This window comes from Saimiri boliviensis, chromosome 18, assembly GCF_048565385.1.
Source record: "Saimiri boliviensis isolate mSaiBol1 chromosome 18, mSaiBol1.pri, whole genome shotgun sequence".
Taxonomy (NCBI): domain Eukaryota; kingdom Metazoa; phylum Chordata; class Mammalia; order Primates; family Cebidae; genus Saimiri; species Saimiri boliviensis.
Window position 1 is genome coordinate 1,771,671 of NC_133466.1, and position 24,084 is coordinate 1,795,754.

A 24,084-nucleotide genomic window follows, 5' to 3' on the forward strand; every position below is an offset into this window, starting at 1 on the left:
TCCTTCCGGGGGGTCCCCAGACACTGGCTTCACGCTCCCCTCAAGGGGCCCCCGAGGCTCTGATGTGTGGTCTATCTGGAAATACACTTTGCTTTTTCTCAGCCATTTCAGAGCAGGTGGTAGACACGAAGCCATTTGTCCCTTCGTACTTCAAGGGAAGCAGGTCTTTCTTAAGAGCAAGGTTTTCACTGACAAAACCATGTAGATGTATTTTGATACATGTATATCTATGCTTGATAAATACATGTATCAAAATCAGGACATTCAGCACTGGTGTCTCATTACGATCAAACCTACACACTGGACATGTATGTTCTCGGTTGTTCGGTGATGTCCTTGTGAGCGGTTTTTCCTGGTGGATCTCCTAACCCAAGCTCACCCAGCACTCAGCTGTCCAACACTCCGAGTCTCCTAACCCAGGCTCACCCTGCACTCAGCCAGCTCCTTAGGCTCTTGAATCTGGACCAGTCCTCAGCTTTCGTCTTTCCTGCCCTTGGGCGTTTCTGATGATTCGGGAGAGCAGCTTTGTAGAATGACCCTCGATCTTCAGGGGTCTTGTCTGGAATCTTCTCTGCCTGGACTCAGGTGTGCGTTGGCAGGAGCGCCCCTCAGTGAGGGTGTCCTAAGTACCCACGGGAGGCACCGCTGTCGCGCTGTCCCAGTCCTGGTGAGGTCAGCGTGGACGGCTCTGCTGAGACGGCGCCTGCCCGGCCTCCCCGCCCCGCTGCACTGTCCCCCCACAGCCACTGTGGGCTGGTGACGGTCGGCCTCCCATCAAAGCACACCACAGGCTCAGCATCCACGGAGGTCCCTACCCGAAGCCGCTGTCGCTGAGATGGCTGCAAGTCTGAGCGGTGCTGGTCCCTGCCTGCGTCTCGTGGCTGCCAACCTAGGAAGGGTCTCCCTTCTCCGCAGCCCCCCGCTCATCAGCGCAACCCACAGCTTTATTTTGTCCAGTAGCGCATGATCTGTGACTGTCCTTTCTTCCCCGAGATGCTCAAATCCACTGGGCTTGGCTCTGTGTCCCATCCACGCTCCCCGATCTGATTTTTCCAAGCACTTTTTTGATTTCTGGAGCAACATGACACCGCAGGCCCATCTTTACGTCCCTTGCCCGGGCCTGGAATCAGACATCTTCCTGCGGGCTCCGTTTCCTTTCCCTGAGAGTCCTGGCTCCTGCACTGTTAGCAGCTTCCTCGATTCTCAATTTTGCGGCTTCGGGGAGCGGCTTCCAGGCCTCCAGCCCATGCCACCGTGGCGAGCAGTCCACAGAGAAGAAGCTGGTGGCTCCTGTCTGTCCTCAGGACTGAGGAGTGTGGCCAGGCCCCAAGTGTAAACCACCTTGGTCAGGTTGGGCTTTTTTCTCTTCCCTTTCTTGAGGTTTTCCACTCATCTGAAATAAATACCTTTGTTTGTTTCTGTGTGGATTACAATTAGCCTTTCTTTTCCTTCTATTCTTGCTGATGTATTTTTATTTCTGAAGGACTTTAGAACTTTTCTGGTTTCAAAAGTCAGATCCATATGAAGAGGCCGCCTGGGGACTGTCGCCCTCCTCTCCTGCCCGCCCGCTGCCCTTGGGACTCACCAGCCTTGGGGGGCTGTGCTTGTCCTTCCTGAGCTTTTCTCTGTGAAATCAAGTGCACAAGCACAGGGCTCCGGGCCCCGCACCGCCGGCACGCTTTCCCTGGCTGGGGCCAGTGACGGCACCCACCAAACAGCCCTCGTCAGCATCCAGGCGCTTTGCAGGGACAAAGTGGCCGAGAGGAAAGCACCCTGGACCCAGGGCTCCCATGCTCCCCTCCAGCTTCTATTTGTTCTAAACTTTGAGGGCCTTGGCCAGAGCCCTGGCCCATACCAGAAACCCAGAAGTTTCTTGCGGGCCTAGGGACTGCCACGCTCCTTTGGGACAGAGCAACTCCCTTGGACAAAGGTTCTGCAGAAGCCCCTGGCCGGCTTTGAGAGGCCTCCGAGGCCTCTCCTCTTGGGTCAGCCTTGGGCTGGCGAGTGGGTCCTGAGTCCTTGCTGCCCCTAGAGGCAGAGGAGGAGCGGATACCCCCGCCCCAGGGTTCTGCCGTGGCTGGGAGCCTGTTCGGAGGGGCTGTCTGGGAGGCCGGAGGAGTTCACTCTCTGCCCACAGGGATTTCTGTCGGAAATTCCAGGAGTAGAGGAGGAGGGGACAGGGTGAGTCCTCAGTCCCTGAGGGCCAGCCAGCCTCCTGCAGGCCCCACAGCGTGGCCTCCCCCTGACCCGTGACTCCTCTTCCCCAGAACTTCACTGGGCCAGGTGATCCTGACTCCATTCGCTGCGACACCCGAGCGCAGCTGCTCATGAGGGGCTGTCCGGCTGATGACATCGTGGACCCCAAGAGCCTCGCCGAAACCCTGGAAGACGGTGATAGGGGCCGGAAGCAGCTGTCCCCACAAAAAGTGACGCTTTACCTTCGACCAGGTAGGCTTAGCCTCTGTGGGGGTGCCGGGCACCCTCTATGCTGCTTATCGGCTCTAAGAGCCTGACCCTCCTCTGGGATGTCAGGGCTGCCCAGAAGGGGCGTGTGTACAGGTCAGAGAGCTGGGTGGGCCAGTGAGGCCCCAGAGCTGCTGGGAAGCTGGGCTCCTCAGCACTCTTCCCCCGTGTCCCCAGGCGGACCTGCCCGAGCCCTCACCGTGGACGCCCAGCGTCTGCACTCTCTTGAAGCCCCACGTTCTATATCTTTTTTTTTTTTTAAGGGAGAACAAACCCCTTGGAAAACACTGTTCTATTACACACTCGGAAGGCCAGGGTACTCTTAGAAGAGTAAAGGCTCTGATAAGTTTTGCAGCCAAGAGACCAAAGTAGCTGTTTAAACCCGTGTTGCTCACACAGGTTAACCCGAGCACTTTATTTCAGAACATGCTCCCTGCCAGTGCTTCGAAAAACGCCCTCCCTCCCAGTGGCTCACGCCTGTAATCCCAGCACTTAGGAGGCCAAGGCGGGTGGATCACTCGAGGTGGGGAGTTCGAGACCTGCCTGGCCAACATGGTGAAACCCCATCTCTAATAAAAATACAAAGAAACAAAAAAAAAGAGCAGGGCATGGTGATTGCCCTTGTAATCTCAGCTACTTGGAGGCAGAGGCAGGAGAATCGCTTGAATCTGGGAGGTGGAGGCTGCAGTGAGCCAAGATTGCACCACTGCACGTTAGCCTGGGTGACAGGGCGAGACTCTGTCTCAAAATAAAAAAATAAAAAATAAAAAAAAGAAAGAAAAGAAAAGCCTTCTTGCTCCAGGAAGGTGGGTGTGATGGCGCGGCCACTGACCCGCGTCCTCCCAGACTGCAGCAAGGCCAGGGAGGGAACGTGAAGTCATCTCCCAGGGAGGGGGTGCAGATGGGGCCGGGGTGACTTTAGGGGAACCAGCTAGTGTCGAACAGTCTGGGGATCAGAGCTCTGCCCTCAGGGGAAGCCCAGGTCAGTGCCCACTGGGTTAGCCTTGGGGCAGAGAGGCCCAGGGTGCAGGCAGCATCTGGGAGGGAGGCAGCTGGGAGGCAGTGAGGGACAGGGGTGAGCCAGCAGGGAGGTCCTGCATGAGCTGCGTGCAGGGGCCAGGTGTCCCTGGGAGCAGCAGGAGACAAAACCCTGCCCGTGGTGAGGCATGGCCTGCCCCTTGCTGCCCCATGGTGAGGCGTGGCCTGCCCTTTGCTGCCCCGTGGTGAGGCGTGGCCTGCCCCTTTGCTGCCCCGTGAGCAGGCACAAGCTGCTTCACCCTGGGACGCCCACCTCTGACCTCAAACTTGAGGGCCTGGCCAGTGGTCCCTGGAGGCAGCTCCAGCATGTTTTCCCATGCCCCACTGCACAGTGGGAAACTGAGGCTGACAGAGGTGTTGCCTGTGGCCAGAGTTTGTGCAGCTCCGTGGTGCTGGAGGTGTCAGGAGGATGGTCCTGGAGGACGGAACTGTACCCAATCGGGGGCATCCTTGTGCCGGGGGAAGGGTGGAGGGAGTGGCTGAGTGTCGGAGTGGCTGAGTGACCACTAGTGGCCTGGCACGCATCTTCACTGTGCAGGAGGAAAATCCTGTGCAGGGGAGGCCAGGAGGGTTTGGGGCTGAAACGGGGTGTCAGGCCCTGCACGAAGCATGAGGTGTCACTCATTGCATTCTGTCCCCGCTGCAGGCCAGGCAGCAGCATTCAATGTGACCTTCCGGCGGGCCAAGGGCTACCCCATCGACCTGTACTACCTGATGGACCTCTCCTACTCCATGCTCGACGACCTCATGAACGTCAAGAAGCTGGGCGGCGACCTGCTACAGGCCCTCAATGAGATCACGGAGTCTGGCCGCATCGGTGAGGCCCAGGCCTTTCCCAGACCGGGCAACTCCTTCCTGCAGCCACACACCTCCTCGCACGCAGGTCCCCAAGGCAGCTCTGGGGGCCACAGATGCAGGTCCCCCCTGGAGCGCCCACAAGGCTGCATTGGCCTGCCTCCCTGCCAGGGGCCATGCCCAGGCCCCGGGGGTCCCTAAGACTTGGAGATGTCATCCAGTTCTCCACTTCCCCTTCCACCTTCTACTTCCTTTATTTATTTCTTGGTATGTTTAAAAGACAAAAGTCTCACAATGCTAATTATTAAACATTAAAGACCACAATGCATACAGATGGCACAGCAATGGCAACCCTGGAGAAAACACACAGCAAGCTCTGCTGGGCCAGGGGCTCCACGCTCCACCAGCACTGTCTGTCACAGAGTAAGTCCCCAGCAACCCACGTGTCAGCGACGTGGCTTGTCTTCCCCACCGGGCATGGCTCCTCACGTCAGCACTCTGCTGCCTTCCCTACATGCAGGGATGTACACACACACGCTCACATACACACATGTTCACACACACATGCGAATGCACGTGCACACAAATGCATACTCACACATGCAATGCACGCTCACACACAAATGCATGCTCAAATACACAAATGCACGCTCACACACACGAATGCATGCTCACACAGGAATGTATGCTTGAACATGAATGCATGCTCGCAAACGGGAATGTATGCTCACACACACAAATGCACACACACAAATGCACACTCACTCGCATACGAATGCATGCTCACAAACGGGAATGTATGCTCACACGCACAAATGCACACTCACATGGGAATGGACACACACTTGCATGTGCACACGCTCACATGCACATACATACACATGTTCAAGACCACATGTGCACACAGGCATGCTCACATGCACACACTCATGATCACCCATGTATGTCATCACTCACTTGTCGGGAACGGTCGGCACGGCACGTCTGCCGGGGATCTCTCGACCTGCAAGAGGGTCCCAATACCTGGAAGAGAGTGCGCTTATAGAAATAAAGGGAGACAAGCAGCGGAGTCTGGAGGGCTGAGAAGGCAGTGCCTAAACAGCGAGTTTATTCTTGTCCAGGGTCTCATTACATACCTTAAAATCAAAGTAAATGACATCATCCTCACAGTATGCGAAGAACAATAAAAGGGAACAGAAAGTCACAAGTACATTTTGTTGTGCAGAGGGTTTGTGATCACAGCTCATAAAAGTGACCAGGTGGTGTACTTTATTTATTTTCCAGAAGGGGTCTCTGTTCAGATAACAGTATCAGAAAGTCACAAGCTAAGTCGTTAAACCATTATCTAGGGTACAAGGCAGTCATACAAGTAAAGAAAAGGTTAAAGCTATTCTTAAAGAAAGAGTCATAAAAGTTAAAAGCAGAAACTGGTTGCTGGTATGGAGTCACTCAGTTTAGCAACACCGCATAGTTTAGGCCCAAACGATATCGTGGTTATTGTTAGAAACTGATCATCCATCTTTCAGTTCCTTCTTCCCCATAGCTCGACTGCCTCCAGCAGGAAACTGTGTTTGGGATCAAGCTCACCGTATAGTGAGACCCACACCTTTTGGGAGTCTCACACGGGAATGTTCCCCACACTCACTTGTACAAATCTTACACACATCCACATATGTACCTGGTCACCTATGTGCACCGTGTCCACACCTGAACAGGCTCACAAGTATGCAGGAATACACACACACAGTTGTGCTACACACGTACACACGTTCACACATGGCAGATGGCTTCACACACACAGATGCTCATATGCACATGTTCACATGCCCACACATACACCTGGTCACACATGTGCATGCAGAGACACACAGGCACACACTTGCACTCACACATGTACACACATTCACACATGCAGATGGCTGCACTCACACAGATGCTCATACGCACATGTTCACATGCCCACACGTACACCTGGTCACACACGTGCATGCAGGAACACACAGACGCGCTCACACATGTACACGATGGCACACTCCCAGGTTCCCATGAACACATCCACATGCATGCACACACATCCTTGCACAGCACACACGGTTACACACACACTCACATGTGCCATCTTGCCTTCTCCCTTTCCTTACTAGGGGAGAGGAAGCAGGCTCGCCCTCCTGCCCCTTTGAAGCTGCCCCTCCCACCGGAGCCCCGCCTGCCCCTCCCGCGGGGTCACTGCCACCTCCCCAGCCCCCTGCCGTGTGCCCTGCAGGCTTTGGGTCCTTTGTGGACAAGACTGTGCTGCCGTTCGTGAACACGCACCCCGAGAAGCTGCGGAACCCCTGCCCCAACAAGGAGAAAGAGTGCCAGGCCCCGTTTGCCTTCAGGCACGTGCTGAAGCTGACCAACAACTCCAACCAGTTTCAGACAGAGGTCGGGAAGCAGCTGATTTCAGGAAACCTGGACGCACCTGAGGGCGGGCTGGACGCCATGATGCAGGTCGCCGCCTGCCCGGTGAGGCCGCTGCCCCTGCTGGGGTCCCAGGGATTCCCCAGTGTGGGGGGCTGAGTCAGGCACTGTGGGGGGCTGCCCTGGCTGGCAGGTCGTCTAAGGGACTCCAGCCTGGGCTTGGGGAGAGCAGCCCCTCACCCTGCTGAGGCCCGTGCAGAAAGGGCAGGAGGGAGGGAGGGTGGCGGTGGCAGGGGGACTGGAAATCATACCCGGATTTCACTGTTTGCTGTGAATTGAATTTGTGTCCCTGGGCAAACCTGAAGCCTAAACATTTTGCGAGTGGCCAAGGGTGGTCCAAGGCCACTAGACAGCCGGTCCTGTGGCTCCTGGGGTGGAACCGCCCTCCTCCCTCCAGGGCAGCAGGGCGCTGGCTGCCCAGTGCGTGTCGCTCTCCAGGTTCCTGCCTGCCCAGTCCGTGACTGTGAGCCTGATGGAGCCCCATAGGCCCTGTGCCGTGTTGAGGCCACGCCCCGTCCTCACCTCACAACCCAGCTTGGCTCTCCCTGCAGGCCCAGCGCAGACACAGACACGCTGCTCACGGGTGTGAGGTCCAGGCCTAGGACACCATGGCCCACACACGCGCCTGCCGGGGGCTGTCCATGGTGACCCGAGGCCTGCCGGGGCCCTGTGCTCGTCTTCCTCTGTGTTGCGCTGGTTCTGCGTGGGGTCCACGGTTCTGCGTGGGGTCCATGGTTCTGCGTGGGGTCCACGCGTCTGCGAGGGTTCCCCCTGCCGGGGATGGTTTCCCGAGGGTTTGTTCCCGACTCTGATGCTTGGAGGCCCACAGCTGTGTCTCTCTCCTTGCCTTTCCACGCGTGCCTCCACTCCCTGTGCCTCACACACGCACGGGGCGTTTGGGGGCCGTTGTCTCCTCTGGGCGTGGCATCTGGGGGAACACGAGGCCCCTGAGACCAGCGCCAGCCTCAGGGCTGCCCCTTGGGATCTGTGTCGTCTCCTCTGCGCCAGAGGGCCCAGCCCAGGAAACTGAGGCAGGTAACCCCGCCCCCTCACCGCCTTCTCAGGAGGAAATCGGCTGGCGCAACGTCACGCGGCTGCTTGTGTTTGCCACCGACGACGGCTTCCACTTTGCCGGCGACGGGAAGCTCGGCGCCATCCTGACCCCCAATGATGGCCGCTGTCACCTGGAGGACAACATGTACAAGAGCAGCAACGAGTTCGTAAGTCCCTGCCCCAGCCACCTGGTAGGACATCACTGACACAGGCATCGGGACGAGGGCGGGGTCCCCGCTCACAGAGCCTCCTTCCAACCCAAGCAGCAGATTTCTGAGGAACCTTCTGGAAGCCCCAAGCGGCAGTGTGGGGTCTCCTGGGACTGGCGTTGGGCCAGGGAGGGTGGGGTTGGCGAGGCAGCCGGGCTGAGTCCCGGCGTTGACCTCAGGGAACACCCAGGCTCTGCTGGTCTCAGCTCCACTGCCCCGTTGAGGGATGCGAAGGTGTGGTAACCACCCCCAGGCTACAGCCGCACCCTGCTGTCCCTGCCTCCGGCCGGGCCGTCGCCGAGCCTCCGCCTCCTCCTCCTCCTCCCGGCCTCCTCTGTGCTGCCCCAAGCCCGCCTCCTTCGGTGGGGCCCCTCCCGACCCCCAGCTCCTGACCCGCGTGAGGGGCTGTGGTGACCAGGAGGAAAAGTCGGGGAGGGACAGAGGCGAGAAGGCCGCGCGTGCCAGGGGGTAAGATGAGCCCGGCGGTCGGAGGCACCTCAGTGGCACGGAGGGCCAGGACGTCTGGCTGGGATGTGCAGCCGCGGGTGGAGCGGCCACCACCGGCCGCAGGGGCTTGTCCTCGCCGGCCGTGGTGCGATGCTCTTGCGGCCTGGCACCAAAGGCTCTGCACGCTGCCCAGGACTTTAGAGACACACGACTCAGGTCCTCTGCGGGGAGCCACAGACAGGGCAGGGGCAGCCCCCGGGTCCTGGGACTCGAGCAGGGAGAGCCACACCCGGCGCTCGTGGGCTCTGCGAGAACCCAGCATCCCTCAGCGTGAAAGCAGGTCCACCGTGTGGGGAAGGCTGGGATTCTGCCCGAGGGACCTCCTCAGTCCCAAGGGAGGTGCCTCAAAGGCCGCTGGCGCCTGCGCCCTGAAAGCCTGAGTCTATGCAGGCATTGCTAGAGGCCGTGGCGGCTCTCTGCGCCGCACCCTGTGGGGCAGCCTCCGCCTCTCCAGCCTTCCCCAGAGAGGGTCCAAGGCCCAGGCAGGGCCAAGGCTGAGCAGGGCAGGCAGGAGTGGGCATCTGGAAGGCTTGTCCTGCCCCGGGGTCAGCAGAGCGGGGCCTCCTCTTCCCAGGACTACCCATCGGTGGGCCAGCTGGCACATAAGCTGGCCGAAAGCAACATCCAGCCCATCTTTGCGGTGACCAAGAGGATGGTGAAGACGTACGAGGTGAGTGCTGTCGGGCCCCAGGCTTCCGCCGGGCAGGGGCGCATGCCAGCCGCAGGCCGGACCCAGCGCGACCACAGGCCCAAGCGCTGCCTGTACGTGCTGGGCACATGAGCAGCCAGCCTGCCCGGGGCACGGATTCCCGTGGGTGAGGAGCTGGAGGCCTCCTGTCAGGGCAGGACACCTGCATGGTGACAGGAGGAGGAATCCCTCCAGGTCCCTGAAACTCGGCTGTGTTAACAGCATGTCTTGGCGTTGGTGGTATTTCTGTTTGTTCTGGAATACAGCACAGCTCTTTATTTTTTGGAAATATCCTTATTTTATGCTCACATACATTTGAACATCAACACTCTCCATGAAGATAAAATTATACAAAAACGTTCACAAGCTTGGAATGCGGAGTCCGATGAATTTCACGAAGGAAGCCCAGCCGATAACCAGCCTCTGCTCCTAGAAGCAGAAGCCCTGCCTCCCCACGGCACTTCCCGAGGGAAGCCACCGCACACGGAGAGCATGTCCTTCTGCCGTGCGTCGATGGCGACAAGCCTTCAATAAATGCCTCAAGTGGCAGGAGTCAGACCAAACAAATGGAGGCCTGGGCCTCGGCGCTGGCTTTGAAACAGCCCCGCCCAACCTACCCAGAGCAGGACGCAGCCCCCCACTCAGCACAGCCCAATCTGTCCCACCCAGAGAAGGACGAAGCCTCCTGTCTGTGCAGCCCCGCCCACCCCACCTGGAGGGGGACGGCACACCCCACAAAACTGTGACTTGTGCTTCCCACGTGGAAAGCACAGTTAGAACCAGGCCTGACTTCCCCAGCCCCCCAGGACAGGGAGCTCATCGCCACTGCACTCTGTGGACACCAGGGTGTCTGGGAGGAAAGCAGAGTCCGACTCCCATCACCAGGGGGTCTCCCCCGTCGGCCTGCAGAGCAGAGGGTCTCCCTGTCCGTGTGTCTCTGGAGAGAGTGGCAATTGGATTCAACAGCACCACAGAGTGTGGAACAGAGGAAGGACTGAACAGGGAGAAGACGTTCCGGTAGTCATGGTGGCCCCCTGCAGCCCTTGCTCCCTCTGCATGTGGGTGTCGTTCTGTCCTGGCGGCATCGGCCAGGCAGGCACAGGCTGTTTCCCGAGTGCTGACGAGCGCTGCTTACCCTGCGTTTCTGCTGCTAGTGCCATGCCTTCAGCCTGGCATGAGCAGGTTAGTGCGTTCAAGACCTCCGCTGCTGTCGGGGCTCCCACGACCACTCAGGTTCAGCGATTTGCTGGAAGGACGTGCAGAGCTCTGGAACCACTGAATTCACAGTTACGGTTTATTACGTGGGAGGATACAGGTAAAAGTCAGCAACGGTAAAAGGCGCACAGGAGGGAGACCAGGCACGGGCGCCCAGTGTCCTCTCCCCACGGAGTGTGGGCGGCACTCCGTCCTCCCAGGGGTGACGTGTGGCCTCATGCATAGAACACGGTTCCCGGGAAAGGCTCTCGGGCCTTGGTGTCCACTGGGGGTCCATCACAGAGGCGTAGCTGCAACACGCGGCTGACCTCAGTCTCCAGCCCTCCAGAGATCAAGCTGAAAACTGTCCGGAGCCCCACTTCAGATCACACTGTGGGACTGTCTGGTGTGACCTGAGGCCACAGGAACAATGACACCGCCATCAGGTAGGACGTACCTACCTGGGCTCAGAGGCCACCTCTCAGGAGCCCAGCCACAGCCAAACCACTCTTTGGTGTGTGCAGGGTGTGGCCAGCCCAGGCCTGCTGGGTTCAGTCTTTACTGCACAAGGGATTTGCTAGAAGGAAAGAAACGCTGCACGCGCCTCCTGAAAGGAGCCTCCGTTGGCAGAGTGTGGTCCAGAGGCCTCAGGGACGGAGGGACTGAGCTGGAGGAAGGTGATGGTTGTCACTGTACTTCACACAGCCACCTGTCCAGTGGCCAGGGCCCTGGGCGGCTCACCCCACACCCAGCTCTGTTACTCACCACGGGACACCCCAGGCCCTTCCTTACTGCGAGCCCTCAGTTTCCTCATCTGTGAAAGAGGCAGTGGTGCCAGCTGGCAGGGCGTCATGGGGTGCTGAGCTCACCTGCTCAGCTAATTCAGAGAGCAGCCACCCTAAAGGGCCCAATTATCCTCATCCGGACAGTGACCAACCTGTTGGCCATTCCAGGGCAATCACCGCCATCTTCAAAATGGCACATGGGAAACCAGGCCACCCTTTTCCCCCTGCCCAGGGCTCTGCCAGCTGAGCAGTCACAGTCCCTGCCCCTGCTGCTTAGGCCAAGGAGACACTCAGGGATTGGGGAAGAAAAGTGCCCGGAGGTCCCTGCTTTTGTAAGGTGCACATGGCTGAACCACGGGGTCCGTCGTGAGGTCAAGTGCACGTGGCTGAACCACGGCTGAACAACAATGTCCATCATGAGGTCTGCATCCCAGATCCAAGCTCAACCTCGTGGTGCGCTGGGGCAACAGTGAGACCCGTGATTCCTGCCATAGGTTCCCTGGGCTCTGGAGTGGGACCAGGACCCTGTGGGGAAACAGAATAGAGGCAGGTGCCCTGCGAGTGGGTGCCCAGAGCCGGCCAGGCTGCTGGGACAGTGGCTCAGTGCAGGGCAGGGCTGGGGCTGGGCACCCATGGAGACCGCCCACTGGTGAGGATGTCCCAGCCCCATGTCCCATCTGTAGGTGGCCGTGACGGTCCCCTTGTCACTATCCTTTGCCATTTGTCATGGGAGCTGAGTTCCAGTGTGTGGTGTGGCGCCAGGGGCAGGTGCTGGAGGCAGGAACGCTGCACCCCATGCCCACTCCTGGGCCTTGGGGCGCACAGGCCTTCCTTGGCCTTTCCTGATCACCTTTCAGGAGGTCAAGGCAGCGGGCAGTGAATGTGGACACACGGGCTGCACCTCCTCCGACTGTGTTTCTGCCCTGAATGCACAGCAGGCTCTGTTGGACAGGATGCAGGAGGGCCCCGCACCCCTCCCTCCCTTGCCACCAAGCCAAAGATGGCCCCAGAATGGGACAGATGGCAGTGGGCAGTGGACGGGGGGGAGCAGAGGAGGGTGGTGGCCAGGCTATGACAGGCCCCGGCAGCGCTATGGAAGGGACTGGGTCCATTCAGGGGGGTCACGGGAGGATCTGGGCGGGGAGGTGACCTGACCATCTGCTCCATGTTCCTGGAAGGTGAAGTGATGCCACAATCTTCCATGAAAGAAGCCAAGCGTGTGTGGGGGTGGGGGAGGCTTGCTGGGGCCCTGGGCATCACAGGTGCCCTGGCCTGTCCACCCCAGGGGTCGCTTCAGGGGCTGGAACTGGCCGGCCAGAGCCAATGTCACTAGGCTGTTTAACACCCATGGAAACTCAGTAGAGCGCCCAGAGCTGACTGCTTCCTGGTGATTTTATGGTGATTCACGCTCATGGGGCTACTTCCACCTAGTGCACCTGTGCGGTAGGAATGCTGGCCAACACTGGGGACCCGCACGTCCTCCCAAGCCAGTGACGTCGCCAGCGTGAAACCCTCAGGCAGGAACACCCACACACAGGCCTGGGTAACGCTACAGCTCAGGGCTTTGCTTTTCTTTTTTTATCCTCATGATGCAACAGTAGATTTTAAACTTTTTATTTATTTCATTTTTTTGAGACACAGTTTTGCTCTTGTTGCCCCGGCTGGAGAGTAGTGGTGTGATCTTGGCTTGCTGCAATCTCCGCCTCCCGGTTCTCTGCCTCTACCTCCCGAGTAGCTAGGGTTACAGGTGCCCGCCACTACCCCTGGCTAATTTTTGTATTTTTAGTAGAGACAGGGTTTCACCATGTTGGCCAGGCTGGTCTCAAACTCCCGACCTCAGGTGATCCACCCGCCTTGGCCTCCCAAATGCTGGGATTATGGGCGTGAGCCACGGCGCCTGACCTGTTTTGTTTTTTATTTTTTTGAGACAAGGTCTAGCTCTGTCACCCAGGCTGGAGTGCAGTGGAACAATCTAGGCTCACTGCAACCTCCACCTCCCAGGTTCACTCAGTCCTCCTGCCTTAGCCTCCTGAGTAGCTGGGACTACAGGCGTGTGACAACACACCAGGCTAATATTGGCATTTTTTGTGGAGATGGGGTCTCCCTGTGTTGCCCCAGCTGGGCCTTAACTCCTGGACTCAGGCGATCTTCCCACATGGGCCTCCTGAGTGCTGGGATTCCAGGCAAGGCCCCGGGCAGCTCAGGGTTTTTTACTCGCAAGGGCCTCTCACATCACATCGCTGACCACACACTCTGGGACCAAGTGAGAAGCTGTTGAGGACCATCCCAGCCATTTTCCAGGCGCAGAAGTCGCCAGCGTGAGCCGTGCATGGAGACGCTGTGGCACGGGTCCTAGCTACGCCATGTCTGTCTTCTTGCCCGACAGAAACTCACCGAGATCATCCCCAAGTCAGCCGTGGGGGAGCTGTCTGAGGACTCCAGCAACGTGGTTCAGCTCATTAAGAACGCCTACAACGTGAGTCCCACACTGCTCAGCTGGGACCCATGGGGCAGCCGGCAATCCCCCTATGCAGATCAGGAGGGTGGTCTGGGAGAAGAGCGCTGCCCTACGGGCTGCCTGCAGCCTCTGGACTGGCCCTCAGGCCTCCAGGACGCCTTGGCCTGGCACTTCCATGGGGAGCTCCGTGTCCTCTCTCGTTGATGGCGTGGGTGACGCACCCTGAAACCCTCCCTCAGTCCCTCTTTGTTCTGGACTCTTCTCTGCTGGTCTCTATGGAGAAGGGGGTGCACAGCTCTTGGGGGTGCAGACGGTGCACCTGGGGTGGGAGGAGGCCTCAGAAACCCCCACAGAGGATTTGAGCCCTAGGAAGACATGCTGGGGGTGGGATTCCTCTTGCTCTGCACACCTGCTGGGCAAGCCCCAGAGAGGCTCTCACCCACTGAATTTCTTCTGGCTCGTGGACCGTCAAGCTGCACCCGAGACTCCCTGGTGGGGACAGGTAGCATAGGTGTGCACGAGGCACCCACTGCTCAGGGTCCAGGCATCAGAGGTCCTGGACTGCTCTGGAAATCTACCGCTGGCTGGGAGACACTCTCAGAGTTCTGACCTGGATCGTTCTAGGCCAAAGGTCCCGCTGGCTCAAGGGACCGTAGAGCCTCCAACAAATGCTGGGTCATTGAATTAAGCTAAAGACTCATGGAGAAGGTGCCGGTTGCTTCCCATAGCCTCCTGAGAGCTCCAGACCCCCAGAGCAGGCCCTCCTTGTGCCAGCCTCTCTCTCTCTGCCCCATCTCTCTCTGTTTCTGCCTCTCCCTGTTTCTTTCCATCTCTCTTACCGCTTGAACAATTTGTCCAGCTCCTGCCCTGTGCTAGGTCCTGGGGACTCAAGACTGAGAAGCAGCAGAAGCCTCCGTCGCCGGGCTCACACCTGGCTCCACACTGGTCCCTGTGGTGTGGTCAGGCTGTCTTGGGGGCGGGACCGTGGCCCTGGCAGCCCTGCCACACCCGGCCCATCCTGCCGTGCTCTCCTTTGTGTCATTGGCTGACACTGGGGACTTGCAGGGAGAGGAGTGGAGACAGGTCTCAACTACTGGGCCAGGCAGGGCCAGAACAGCAGAAAGACTCTCCCCTAAGTGTGGCCACTCTCTGCCCACAGAAACTCTCCTCCAGGGTCTTCCTGGAGCACGTCGCCCTCCCTGACACCCTGAAAGTCAGCTATGACTCCTTCTGCAGCAATGGAGTGACCCACAGGAACCAGCCCAGAGGGGATTGCGACGGTGTGCAGATCAACGTCCCGGTGAGCCTGTCCACGGGGGTCCCCATCCCGGCATGCTGAGGGGCTCTGGGAACAGCCAGAAGGAACCAGGGCTTCCTGGTGCCCGCTGCTCAGGGCGCAGGCACCAGAGGTCCGAGGCTGCTCTGGAAATCTACCCCTGGCTGAGAGATACTCTCAGAGTTCTGGCCTGGATCATTCTAGCCCAAAGGTCCTGCTGGGCCAGCACTCTGGCAGGGGCAAGGAGAGGCACCAGGCGTCAGCGCTGTCCACCAGCCGGTCCTGGTTTCTTTGTTGAGACCAGATGCTTCATGGTGGAGGTGACGTACTGAACGTCGGTGAGAGGGTGCCAGGAGGGGGCTTCCACACGCCTTGGCCCGAGAGTCCTACTCATCAACATGAAGCCTCACATCCCTGGGTCAGGCCAGTGTAGACTAAGGGACCGGGTGAAGACCGCACCCCCTGGGGGCAGACACTGGACGCACAGAACAGGCACAAACCGCAAACCCGACTTGGGCTGCTTTTCATGATTCTTCTGTGTGTTTCATTTTGTTTTTTGACAGAATCATTAAGGTATGAGCCACACAGGTGATGAATGGACACTGAGTTCCTTCCCTTGTCTTTTGGCTTTATTATCCAGTCATTTGATTTCTTTTTTTTTTTTTTTTTTTGCTAGCTGTGAACTAATATTCAGTAAGACACTTGCTTTCATTGCATTTTTTAAATATGACTGGAATTCCTTCAAACATGTTTCTTCCTAAATGCTGCCTGTGGATTTTTTTTTTTTTTTTTTGAGATGGAGTCTCACTCTGTCACCCAGGCTGGAGTGCACTGGTGCCATCTCCGCTCCCTGCAACCTCCGCCTCCTGGGTTCAAGTGAGTTTCCGGCCTCAGCCTTCCCCAGTAGCTGGGATCACTAGTGTGAGCCACCATGCCCAGAAAATATTTGTATTTTACTAGAGACAGAGTTTCCCCATGTTGGGTAGGCTGGTCTTGAACTTCTGATCTCAGGTGATCCGCCCACCTCAGCCTCCCAAAGTGCTGGGATTACAGGCTGAGCCACCGTGCCCAGTCTGCCCATGGATTTTTACCAGGACATGACCCTCATGCGGGGTGGTCTGAGTGGGCACGTGCTCAGCTTTAGCAGGGTTTGCCGTCTGCATGTCACCTGTCTCTGCCAGTGTGTAGCCCTGGAGATCCTGGTGTCGGCCGGAGCGGGAGTGAGGGCAGAGCACCTCCTCGGCGCCTGGCTTCAGCTTCTCAGATCTGAGCATCAGCTCTTCCCTGCTAAGGGCCGTCCCCCCCTCCCGACCCTGAAGACACCCCCTGAGGCCCCTGCAGGGCCAGCAGGCAAGAGTCGGGAGTGGGGCTGTGATCCGGCTGCCTCGGGCCCCCACCTGAGCCCCGTGCTGCCCTGCAGATCACCTTCCAGGTGGAGGTCACGGCCACAGAGTGCATCCCGGAGCAGTCCTTTGTCATCCGGGCGCTGGGCTTCACGGATACAGTGACCGTGCGAGTCCTTCCCCAGTGTGACTGTCGGTGCCGGGACCAGAGCGGGGATCGCAGCCTCTGCCATGGCAAGGGCTCCTTGGAGTGTGGCGTCTGCAGGTGAGGCGGGCGCAGATTCCTGTGAACCCTCCCCCACCCCACCCCACAGGGCAGGTGCCGCAGGTGAGGCGGGCACAGGTCCTGTGAACCCTCGCCCACCCCACCCCACAGGGCAGGTGCCGCAGGTGAGGTGGGCACAGGTCCTGTGAACCCTCCCCCACCCCAGGCAGCAGGTGTCCTGGGGACCCCTTCTGTAGGAGGTGGGGAGATCTGGGCTGGGAAAGCCGAACCCCTCAGCAAGCCCTCACCCATGCTACTGAGCCAGGGCGCCAGTGATGCAGGCCTGTACTCCACACTGTGGCCATGGAGGACCCACGGCAGGGAACTGGTGGGCAGGAGGACCCCTCACCAGATGATGGAGACCCATCTCAGGGGCATAAGGAGTCCCCACTGGGTGTGTCCATGGCCTTGAGTGGGTCACTTTCTCTGCCTGGCCTCCCTTGACTCCAGGAGCCGGCTTCCCTCTGACCTTGGGGACCCAAGACCACCAGGCTGGCAGCTCTGGGGCATGGGTGGCCAGAGAGCCTCCTAGGACAGGTGACTGCTTCTGGCAGGCTGAGCACCTAGGCCACCCCTTGAACGTGCACACCCTCAGCCAGGCATGGGTGCCCCACCTCAGGGAGAATCGGGTGACAGGTGGACCCAGCGGGGAGGTTTACACAGCGCTGGCCAGGCAGCCTGCCCTGGGGCTGTATGGCCGTCCCCCTTTCCTGGCCTGCTTGTCTGGAGCTGCTGGGCTGACCTCCAGTGGCCCTGCCCCCTTTGCTGTGGTCACCTCATCCTCTCTCCTGACTGCTGTGCCAGTCAGTGCCCTGGTGGCAGGGCCCTTCTGCCCCCAGACCTCCTCCCGTATCTCAGGTCAGTGACGGTCTCTGTGGTCTTGGTGGTGTCTGCGGGTGTCCCCGTGCCTCAGTGGCCACCCTGCCCCCTGTCCTGGGCGTGCAGCCCTGGGGCAGCCTCCCGAAGGGACTGCAGGAGTGACTCTGTCAGGGGGTGCCCTGCCACAGGTACTCAGATGCTCGGTCCTGCGGCTTCCTCCTCTGGGGAGCGGGAGAGCCCACGGCAAGGCTGTCTCCCAGGATGCCTCAGGGTGTGTGCGGCTCCTGCTCGCCAGCGGCTTGGTGCTGGCTTCCACCTCTGATAAACCCTGTCCCCGCATCCTCCTACAACCCGCCAGTCAGTGCACAAATGCAGGTAGCAGCTGGCAGGAGGGAGGGCAGGGCGGTGGCAGGTGGCAGTGCCGGGTCCCCACTGGCCACTGTGTGGGGCACAAAGGAGCAGACACCAGCCACTCGAAGAGCACTGGTGTCCCAGCACAGGCCACGTGCATGGCCGAAACAGAGCCCCTGCTCCTACAGGCCCAGGCCAGGGGTCTGCTTTCCGCTTGGGACATCCTGGTGAGGGAGCCCAGGGCCCCTGCATGCTTTAAGCATATTTAGTAGGTGGCAGGTGCTCAGTCGGCCTCTGAGGAACGCACAGAGAGCGCAGTCTGTTCTCCACCAAGGGCAAAAGGCGTGGAGGACGGGGCGGCTGTCCCACGTCACGGTCCCACATCACTGAAGGGAGCCTGACCATGGGGTCCCTCCTGTCCCAGGTGTGACGCTGGATACATTGGGAAAAACTGTGAGTGCCAGACGCAGGGCCGGAGCAGCCAGGAGCTGGAGGGAAGCTGCCGGCAGGACAACAGCTCGCTGGTGTGCTCAGGGCTGGGGGACTGCATCTGCGGGCAGTGCCTGTGCCACACCAGCGACGTCCCCGGCAAGCAGATCTACGGGCAGTTCTGCGAGTGCGACACGGTCAGCTGTGAGCGCCACAATGGCCAGGTCTGCGGCGGCCCAGGTGAGCCTGTGTGTGCGTCCCCGCTGCGCTAAGGCCATCCCGCTGCACAGACGCGCGTGCGGGGTGCGTAGAGCAGAACAGCGAGGGACAGACGGCACAAGCGTCCCGGCCCCTGGGAGTCAGCGGGAACTCGAACCACCCTGCACTCCGCCCTGCCAAAGTTCCTGTGTCCATGAGGGCAAGGTGTCCTTGTGGGGAGGGCCCACAGGAGGGACAGTCACAGTCTCACTGAGGTCCCACTCACAGTGGGACTGGGGAGGCTCAGACTGGCCAGGAGGTGGCCGCATGGCTGGCAGGGGCAGGAAGGCCTGGCTGCTGGGCCCATGCCTTTTACTCAGGGACACCCGCCGGGCTGGAGGAGGCAGGCCGGCTGGAGGGAGCACCTGCCGGTGGGGTTTCGGGCGGGTCTCAGTCCCCACGCCAAGCCGGAGCTGAGCCGTGCTGGACCCCTGCCGTCTACCAGGCAGAGGGGTCTGCTTCTGTGGCCAGTGCCGCTGCCTCCCGGGCTTCGAGGGCTCAGCCTGCCAGTGCGAGAGGACCACCCAGGGCTGCCTGAACCAGAACCAGGTGGAGTGCAGCGGCCGCGGCCGGTGCCTTTGCAACGTGTGTGTGTGCAAGGGAGACTACCAGCCACCTCTGTGCCAGGAGTGCCCCGTCTGCTCCTCGCCCTGTGGCAAATACATGTGAGTGCAGGTGGAGTGGGCAGGGCAGGCGGGGATCCCCAGGACACCCTCCCAACAGCTGGGCTCACCCTGGGGCCTCCAGGGAGCACCTCTGCAGCCCAGCGTTCTCTGTGCCTGCGCCTCGAGTGAGCGGCTCTCAGCGGTGCTGTGCCCCATGCCCGTCTTCTCTCCCATGCACACCGGCCTCAGGCCCTGGTATCAGTCTTCCAGTTCACCCACTGCACCCTGCATCTGCCCCACTCGGACCCCTCCTTGGTCTCAACTCCACCTGCCCCACCTGGTGGACACATACCCAAGAGCAAGCCCCAGTGCCTGAGCCCCCGCCCGCCCTGGCTCCCACGCTCACGCCCCGAGCCCCCGCCCGCCCTGGCTCCCACGCTCACACCCTGCTCCCCATCCCCCTGCAGCTCCTGTGCCGAGTGCCTGAAGTTCGACAAGGGCCCCTTCGCGAAGAACTGCAGCGTGGCGTGTGCAGGCCTGCAGCTGCGGGACAAGCCCGTGAAAGGCAAGGCCTGCAAGGAGAGGGACTCGGAGGGCTGCTGGGTGAGCTACATGCTGGAGCAGCAGGACGGGATGAACCGATACCTCATCTACGTGGACGAGAGCCGAGGTGAGGCTGCTGGAGCACAGCGATGACCGGGCCCAGGGCAGGGGTGTGGGCGACCAGAGCTCTGGCCGTGGGGTCTTCACAGAGGCAAGAGGGCTGCCATGTGAGGCTCCCCTGAGGGGACTGGGAGATGCCGGTGCTCTGCTCTCAGCACTGGAGGGGCCCAGGGGCACCGCCGTCCCCAACACTCCGCCCGTCACCCATTTGGCTCCAGTCAGAACCAGCCCTGTCCCACGGTGACTTTGGCAACGCTGACTCTCTCTTCTTGGGCTCACATTCCACAGACTCCTCAGGGGCAGAGGGGCTGGGGCTGGGAGCCGCTGGGGGACCCCGTCAGGTATGGCCAGTAACCAGCCAGGACTCTTGCAGGACTGAGGCCTGGAAGCTCCTTCCTCCCCAAGAAGGGACCTGGGGCAGGTGGTGGGGGGCTCTGAGCCTTTGGGTGATATGACTGGAGCTCACAGCACATGTGTGGGCCTGGGGCTCCAGACCCCCACCTGCCAGGACAGGAACCCCTGCGGGCCACTGTGAGGGACAGACTTGGGTCATGTCTGGCTTGTGCAATCCTGGCCAAGTCACTTCACCTTTGAGGACAACAGGTCTCCGGAAGAAAAGGCAGGATGGCAGGAGTGAGGGTGGCGGTCAGGATGGGAGGAGGGGAGATGGGGAGTGAGGATGTGGGGTCAGGATCGGAGGAGGGGGGACAGGGAGTGAGGGTGGGGGCCAGGATGGGAGGAGGGGGGTTGGGGAGTGAGGGTGGGGGTCAGGATGGGAGGAGGGGATGGGGAGTGAGGGTGGGGGTCAGGATGGGAGGATTGGGCATGGGGAGTGAGGGTGTGAGACCAGGATGGGAGGAGGGGGGATGGGGAGAGAGGGTGGGGGGCCAGGATGGCAGGAGGGGGCACCGGGAAGGAGGGTGGGGGTCCAGGCCAGGGACTACACTGCATGCTGGTGACTGTCCTGGGGTCAGCAGCCATAGGCCTAGCCCACTATGGCCCACAGACCCCACGCTCAGGAGACGGGCACAGCTGCCACGGGACCCAGGACCTCGCCCTGCTCATCCCACTGGCAGCGTCACCTCCTGAGCTCAGGTCTCCGGTCCTGTCCTCGGTGACCATCAATCGCCTTTGTGGTGGGGGGAGCAAACTCCAGCAGGGACCCTCAGCCCTGTCCTGAACTCTGCTGCAGGAGGACGGGTCCCTCGCACCGTCTCCTGCCTTCTCTGTGAGCAGGGGTGGTGGCAACGGCCCGTAGGTTTCATTTGGAACCACGGGGCGTGGCCTTGAATCTGGCTGGGGCCGGGCCAGGTCCTCAGTGACCCTGGCTGTGGTGATGGACGGTGAGCCCGGGTCCCGGGAAGCTCTGTCGTCTGAGTGCTGGGTTGTGCGATGACCTCGACCCATGGGCACACACCGCCCAGTGAGACGGGGCTGGACTGATGCCCGGGTGCGTGGCTTCTCCCCTAGAATGCGTCGCGGGCCCCAACATCGCCGCCATCGTAGGGGGCACCGTGGCGGGCATCGTGCTGATTGGCGTCCTCCTGCTGGTCATCTGGAAGGCTCTGACCCACCTGAGTGATCTCCGGGAGTACAGGCGCTTTGAGAAGGAGAAGCTCAAGTCCCAGTGGAACAACGTGAGTGGCCATCTTTGGGGGTCCCATGCTCCTCGACCTGCTGCAGAGGGCTGTGGACACCTGCACTTGGCTGTACCCCAGCCTCTCGCATAGCTTGTCCTCTGAGCTTGCGCCACTGTGGGTCAGCTTGGCCACCAGTGCTGGGACCCTGGGAGGGCTGCCCCACTTCTAGCCCTTCCTCAAAGCCATCTTCCATGCGGGGCACGTCCTCAGGGAGAAAGGTTCTGCTCTGAAAACCTCCCGCACTCACAGCCCCTGTGTGCATTTCCCACCAGGATAATCCGCTTTTCAAGAGCGCCACCACAACGGTCATGAACCCGAAGTTTGCTGAGAGTTAGGAGCACTGGTGACGAAAAGACCGTCGGGATCCACCACGACCCCCCATTATGTGGCCGAGAAACGGCTTTCGACAGCTCTTGAGGATATCACCAATTAACCAGAAATCCAGTGTTATTTTCTGCCCCCAAAATGGCAGTCATGGCCGGATGCTTGGAATTCAGAAGGGACAGCCTGGCTCTGACCTGCACAGTCTTTGCTTGGAGACTTGAGAAAGGAGGGCTTGAGGCTGGTGAGGTTAGATGTGTGCTTCCTGTGCAAGTCAGGACAGCAGTCTAATTAAAGGTGGTGCCAATTTATTTACATTTAAACTTGTCAGGGTATAAAACGACATCCTATAAATTATATTGCTAATTGACCACATGTATGGAAAAAAATAAAACTTCAACACAGGCTGTCCATGGAAACTGGGCACTGTCCGTTCTGTCCCCAACTGGCAAGGCGGCCAAGTGCAAGTGGGCGCCGTCCTGCCTGCTGCCCTCGGCCACACAGGCACACAGGCCGGCTTCAGACCGGGGGCAGGCTCTGCTTTCCCTTTTCCTGCCTTATCTGCTGGTCCGTACAGGGCCCTGCTCTGAGCCCCTGTCCCAAATCCTAGGTGAATTTCCAGAAATGTGGTGTGGTGTGGTGTGGTGTGGTGGCCCCACCAAAGAGGTGCCTTCGGCGGAGGCTGGCCAGGGCAGGAGCAAAGCAGGGAAGTGGGTGTCTGTATGCCCTCCCCTCCAGCCGTCTACACCTCCTCTCTAGCCGTCTACACCTCCCCTCCAGCCGTCTACACCTCCTCTCTAGCTGTCTACACCTCCCTTCGGCTGTCTACACCTCCCCTCTGACTGTCTGCACCTTCCCCCAAGCTGTGTCTATACCTCCTCTAGCGGTTTACACCTCTCCTCTGGCTCTCTCTTCCCCCTTCCAGCTGTGTCTGCACCTCCCCTTCGGCTGTCTGCAGAGACCCCTCTGCCTCCAACGGGGTACTCAGCGGAGAGGAAGCCAGTACTGCTTCACCACTTTCGGGGAAGCGTGGAAACGGTCCTGAGCTGGGTTAAAGCTGCTCACAGCCCCAAAGCAGAATTCAGCAGTGAGCTCCACACGGATCCTGCCCGAGAGCTCTGGACACACTGGCTGCTGGCCATGGCTGCAGTTGGTGAACATCCTGGTGTTCACACAGAAAGGCCCTTGTCCTGGGAAACCCCTCGGTTTGGCCAAGCCACAAAACTGGCCACATTGCCATGGCCACTGCAGACCTGCAAATGGGCACGTGTGGAGACATCTGCTTTCGGCCCCTACTTCACAGTTCTAACTGTGGCCAGGCACGGTGGCCCACACCTGTAATCCCAGCACTTTGGGAGGCCACGGTGGGAGGGTTGGTTGAGCTCAGCAGTTCGAGATCAGCCTCAAAGCTGAGTCACACAGCACACCTGGTGACCCAGCCGCCAACCGTGAGACTCCATCTCTAGTAAACATTCAAAAAAATTAGCAGTGTGGTGGCATGTGCCTGTAGTCCCAGCTACTTGGGAGGCTGAGGCAGGATGACGGCTTAAGCCTGGGAATTGGAGGTTGCAGTGAGCTGTGATTGTACCACTGCACTCCATCCTGAGTGACCACAAAAAAAAAATCCCCAGAGAAAAACAAAATACAAAAAAACCCAAACTTCCAACCGCGTGAGACCTCTCGCTGTACATGCCTGGGAGCCTTTACCTGGGCCGGTGGGAGGAGCTAGAAATGGCTGGACACTTCATCACTGCCCACTGCCCAGCTCAGGGGTCCTCCACCCAGCCTGTGCCTGGGGGCTCTAAATGCCCCTGCCCTGCTGGAGAAGAGCTGCTGTGGCTGGTGTTTAGTGTTCGTCGGGGAGGCTGCTACGCAGCCAGGGTTGGGACCCGCTGGCCTCGAGCCTCAGTTCCCCAAGGCTGACCTGGGCGTCAAGCCTCACGTGGTAGCTTGTCAGAGGTGCATTCTCGGCCTGGCCCCAGACCTGCTACTCAGCGGCACTCCAGGTGGGCCCAGCAATCTGGGCTTTGCAGGTCCACCCGGGATACCAGTGGACCCTGTAGTTTGACAACCACCAAAGCTAGGAGATGGAGGTCAAGTTGCCGACATCGAGGTGTGGTCTACAGGGGTGTGTGCAGGGTGGTGATGCCCCCTCAGGAAGGAGGGACTTGGGAGGGTGACCCAGGCAATCAGAAGCCCTGGCCTGTAGCACGTCTGGCAGAGATCAGATACCAGCCCTGGTGAAACCCTCTTCCCAGGGTTACTAATTCCAAGGCAGGCTTTGGGAAGAATGGAGTTAAGCACTGACCGGGGTGTAGCGGGCTCTGCACTCACCTCCCTGCAGCTGTTAACAAGAGTCACAGCACATGGACCACCTGCTTCCCATTCTTCCTAGAAGTAGAATCTCTGAGCCTGGACCTTTTAAGCCAAGAATTGCTTGAGGTGGTTCCTACACCCTGAATTC

General features: G+C 59.7%; 1 protein-coding gene across 6 annotated transcripts in view; it reads left to right on the forward strand.

Moving 5' to 3' along the window:
• Positions 1-22,039, forward strand: part of ITGB2 (integrin subunit beta 2) — a 45,661-nt gene extending 23,622 nt beyond the window's left edge. For all 6 annotated transcript variants that reach the window (XM_074389459.1, XM_074389457.1, XM_010338209.3 and 3 more), the window contains 13 exons: positions 2,268-2,448; positions 4,148-4,318; positions 6,560-6,801; positions 7,821-7,976; positions 9,100-9,195; positions 13,579-13,668; positions 14,810-14,950; positions 16,347-16,534; positions 18,129-18,373; positions 18,837-19,056; positions 19,464-19,666; positions 21,130-21,296; positions 21,572-22,039. In XM_074389459.1, coding sequence (XP_074245560.1) covers positions 2,268-2,448; positions 4,148-4,318; positions 6,560-6,801; positions 7,821-7,976; positions 9,100-9,195; positions 13,579-13,668; positions 14,810-14,950; positions 16,347-16,534; positions 18,129-18,373; positions 18,837-19,056; positions 19,464-19,666; positions 21,130-21,296; positions 21,572-21,634 — 2,163 coding nt within the window. In that variant the 3' untranslated portion in view covers positions 21,635-22,039. The remainder of the gene's footprint in view (positions 1-2,267; positions 2,449-4,147; positions 4,319-6,559; positions 6,802-7,820; positions 7,977-9,099; positions 9,196-13,578; positions 13,669-14,809; positions 14,951-16,346; positions 16,535-18,128; positions 18,374-18,836; positions 19,057-19,463; positions 19,667-21,129; positions 21,297-21,571) is intronic.
• The last annotated feature ends 2,045 nt before the right edge of the window (positions 22,040-24,084 follow it).